The sequence below is a fragment of the Cebus imitator genome, unplaced genomic scaffold (assembly GCF_001604975.1).
Source record: "Cebus imitator isolate Cc_AM_T3 unplaced genomic scaffold, Cebus_imitator-1.0 Scaffold65, whole genome shotgun sequence".
In the NCBI taxonomy this organism is placed as follows: Eukaryota; Metazoa; Chordata; class Mammalia; order Primates; family Cebidae; genus Cebus; species Cebus imitator.
The window spans coordinates 6857711-6861451 of record NW_016107380.1 but is presented as its reverse complement, the minus strand read 5'-3'; the positions used below and the strand labels follow the sequence as shown (position 1 = coordinate 6861451).

The 3741-nt window shown below is 55.7% G+C and overlaps 1 protein-coding gene across 1 annotated transcript; it reads right to left on the bottom strand.

The window, feature by feature from the left end:
- Window positions 1–666: 666 nt before the first annotated feature.
- LOC119471598 (CLK4-associating serine/arginine rich protein-like) lies at window positions 667–2386 on the bottom strand. Its single transcript, XM_037739238.1, has 4 exons — window positions 2295–2386; window positions 2041–2203; window positions 1599–1809; window positions 667–1458 (listed from the first exon to the last, which is right to left on the bottom strand). Exons 1-4 carry the CDS (start codon window positions 2384–2386, stop codon window positions 821–823), a joined length of 1104 nt encoding a protein of 367 aa, XP_037595166.1. The 3' UTR covers window positions 667–820.
- Window positions 2387–3741: the final 1355 nt, after the last annotated feature.

The following is a 3741-nucleotide window of genomic DNA, read 5'->3' as shown; positions in this document are numbered from 1 at the left end:
GACCCTGGTTCTCTCACCAAAATCCTTACAAAGATGCACACAAGTTCAGTGTAAGTTGTGATGTTATTACCTTTGGAAGCACTGTAATTACCTGAAAGTCCGGGTTAGTGAGAGATGAGAAATTCAAGCTACTAAAACTTATTGAAGGTAAGATGAGTTGGGAAGATCGCAACATGGCATGCAAATTAATATAGTTACACTCTGCGTGCAGCTGGCTGTGTGGCATGTCATCGTTCCTGTACTCTCAAAATTACACAGAGAAAAGAGAACCTCATGTAAAACGGTCACAGATATCTACAGAAGGAAAACAGGGATCCAACCTAACAGAAACAAAACCGAGATCCTGAATGGAGAAGGAATGACTGGGGCAAACATCTGCCACTGCTGGAAAACAGTTCTTCAGGTTGATCTCAAGGACCCAGGACTCCAGCGCTGGGCGGTGGGTGGATCCATGGGTCTGCCGCACAAATACACACAGACTCTCACACAAGCACACACGCTCTCCCCGGAGCGGCGAGCGACAGGAGCAGTCACGCAGCGGCGCTCGCTGCCCCCAAAGTGGGGCAAGAAGTAAATCCTTCCCGCCCAGAAGAATAAAATGCCCCAAACACCGACAGGTTAAACATGGGTCCAGACCGCGCGGGATGGGAAAGGGGTCACACACGCACCTGCATTGTAAAAGCGGTCCAGAACCGTGGTTTCTCCAAAGTCCAGTTTCCCAAAATGCAGGGTCTCCAAGGTGGCGCCCACCGCCTCGCACGCCTCTCGCAGGCTCTGCAGGGCCTCGCTCTCGGCCACCACCAGTTGCCCCTGGCTCGCTTCATTGATCACATATGCCACCGTGGTCCGTCGGCTGCCTCCACCACCAGAGCTGCCCCGGCACCGGGTGGCACTGCTTGCGGAGGTGGCCGCGGGACACCCGATGCCAGGGGCAGCGGCGCTCTCCACGTTCCAGAAGCTGCCCGGCGGCGGCGGTGGCAGCTGGTGCTCCTCGCCCTCGCCTATCGCCGCCGCTCCTCCCCTCCTGCAGATGCCGCCCTCGGGGATGGTGCAGAACCCCGAGGGGGCGAAGGGCGGCACGGAGAAAGTGATGCCCTCGCCTGCCTCCGTGCTCATCTCTCCTGGCCGGGATGCAGCGGCGGCGGCTTCCCCTGCCCAGCCGCACCGCCTGGCCAGCCACAGCTCGGGGCTGCTCCGCGCCCGCCGGGCTAAGCAGCTGCCATCGCGCGCCGCGCCCTCGCCGCCGCGTCGCCGCCTCCTCTCCGGCGCCCTCTCCCCCGAGGGCACGCCGCTGCCCGGCGGCGGCTCGCTCCTCCTCGGCGCCTCCGTGGCCGCGCCGCTCGGCCGCTGCAGGGTTTAGAGTACAAGGGGTGGGGAAGCCGGGTGAGCGGGAAGGGACGGAGCTTCCTTTTCTTGGCTGGCTGACAAGTCGGCTCGCAAACCTGCGCCGCGGTGCAGCTCAAGGGCGCCGCGCTCGGGGTGCAGCCCGCCCTCGCCACCCGCCGCGCAGCGCCGCTCAGCTCCTTCCGTCCCGGCCGCTCTGGGAGGGGCCAGGAAGGGCGCCCCCTGGGTGCGGAGCTACCTGGCGCGCACCTTACGGGCGGGCGGGCTCCCCGGGCGGCGTCCCGGAACAGCAGCAGCGGCGGCAGCAGAAGGGACCCGCCTCCCTCCTCGGCGGCAGCTCCCCTTCATCGGCTGGATTTCCTCCTCCTCGCCCGGCCTCGTTTCTCTTCCGATTGCCTCCGCCGCGTCGTCCCCGCGCCAGTCTCGTCGCTCCTCGCAGCCGCTCGCCCTCTCCTCCACCAGCTTCTGGCCACCCACTCGACGCGGCCCCGAGTGTCAGGGTCCGCCCCCGGGGAGGACGCTGCTAGGAAGCTCGAGCTCGGACTGAACGGACCGCGCCGAGGCTCCCGGACCCCAGCCCTTCTCTGAGTGCCGCGCGTGGCGTAGCGTCCCCGTCCTCACCCACCCGGCCCCCACCTAAGAAGACTTGGAGCGCAAGCGATTACTGGGTGGCGCAAAAGTCTCTCCAGCCAATACTCGGTCCTCTGAGTCCGCCCCCGAGGCATTTCCAGTGTTCCCCGCGGCGAGGGCGCCCCCCTCAGGCCCTTGACGGCCTCGTTGACTGGGACCCTGCGCGGCGCTGGCAGGACAGGCTCTGGGAGGCCCACGCTGCGCGAGGCAGGAGGTGGCAAATAGCGCCCTAGAGCCAGGGCCTACACTGGAGGGTTGTTCATTAGTGACTGTGGCACTCCAGAAGTGGCAGGCTAAATTGATCAGGTCGTCCCATGTACTTTTCCTTTTTTAAAATTTCCAGTGGCTCCGGCCGTTTATCAGTAATGGGTAATTGATTAGTGCCGGCTGCTGAAGGGCTTAGCATTCTCATGTAGGATCTTAATCCCCCTACAAGTGCCAGATACTTAAGATAGAAGACGGAGTCTATACCCAACTCCACAAATTATCAGCAAGATGAAACAGGGGAATTACGTGACTTACTCTATTTTTAAACTGCACCAAGCTGGGCAGGGAGGGGAATACCCAGATTGTTTAAGAGCAATCAAAAAGTACCTACTTATCTGGGGAGCAAAGAATAGATTTGTAAGTTCCAGAGAACCCCAGAATGCTGTAATTGTTAAGAAAGCCAGCTCAAGTTACAATTAAGGAGCGGGTTTTGTACTTCCCGTCTCCAGGAACTGAGACTAAAGAGTCCTGTGAAAAAGGCAGAAGAAAATGTGAATGACAGTTTTTTGTGGATTTTGTTTTTGGGTTTTTTGTTTTGTTTTGTTTTTGTATTTGTTTTTTGGGTTTTTTGTTTGTTTGTTTGTTTGTTTGTTTTGAGTTGGAGTTTCGCTCTTGTTGCCCAGGCTGGAATGCAATGGTGCGATTCAACTCACTGCAACCTCTGCCTGGCGGGTTCAAGCGATTCTCTTGCCTCAGCCTCCCGAGTTGCTGGTATTACGGGCATACACCACCACACCTGGCTATGCCACCATGCCCAGCTAATTTTGTATTTTTAGTAGAGATGGGGGTTCACCATGTTGGTCAGGCTGGTCTCCAACCCCTGACCTCAGGTGATCCGCCCGCATCAGCCTCCTGAAGTGCTGGGATTACAGACAGGCATGAGCTACTCGGGAGGCTGAGGCAGGAGAATCGCTTCAACCCGGGAGGCAGAGGTTGCAGTGAGCCTAGATGGCACTCCAGCCTGGGTGACAGAGCAAAACTCCATCTCAAAAAAAAAAAAAGAGTTCTTTAATTTTCTCCAAGGTGGGAGGATCACTTGAGCCCAGAGTTCAAGATCAGCCTGGACAGCATAGATAACCCATCTTGAAAAAAAGAATTAAAGGAAGGAAGGAAATAGCCATGAGGAAAAACACCTAGCAGTTCCACAACTATGTCCTCAACAAATCAATGTGACAGTAGATTTTTCTAAAGGTGTGTAAAATAATAGAAGTAAATTTCTAGTAAGAAACTTTATGCTCTTCATGTAAAGTGGAATCTATGTGACCCACATTGGCTTTTGGAATTAATCTCAATAGTAAATAGGTAGTTAGTGAATCAGTAATTATACCGAAACAATGTTGGCGAGCTACTAATAATTATGTGCCTTTTGATATTTTCAACAACTTGTCAAACCTCCAAAACCTTGTAGGAGTAAGATAATCCTCCACTCCATGCTAACCAAGAACAATAAGCTCTAGAAATCTGTGACGGTCTTGTGAGGAAAACTAAAATGACTAAATG

Bases quoted from the DNA above. Each gene is read 5' to 3' on its own strand.
- LOC119471598 (XM_037739238.1), bottom strand. From the start codon at position 2,386: ATGAGAATGCTAAGCCCTTCAGCAGCCGGCACTAATCAATTACCCATT. The intron at 1,810-2,040 runs GTATTGGCTGGA...GTGGGTGGCCAG, and splicing joins GGGCGGACTCAGAGGACCGA to AAGCTGGTGGAGGAGAGGGC. The intron at 1,459-1,598 runs GTAAGGTGCGCG...GGCGCCCTTGAG, and splicing joins CCCGGGGAGCCCGCCCGCCC to CTGCACCGCGGCGCAGGTTT.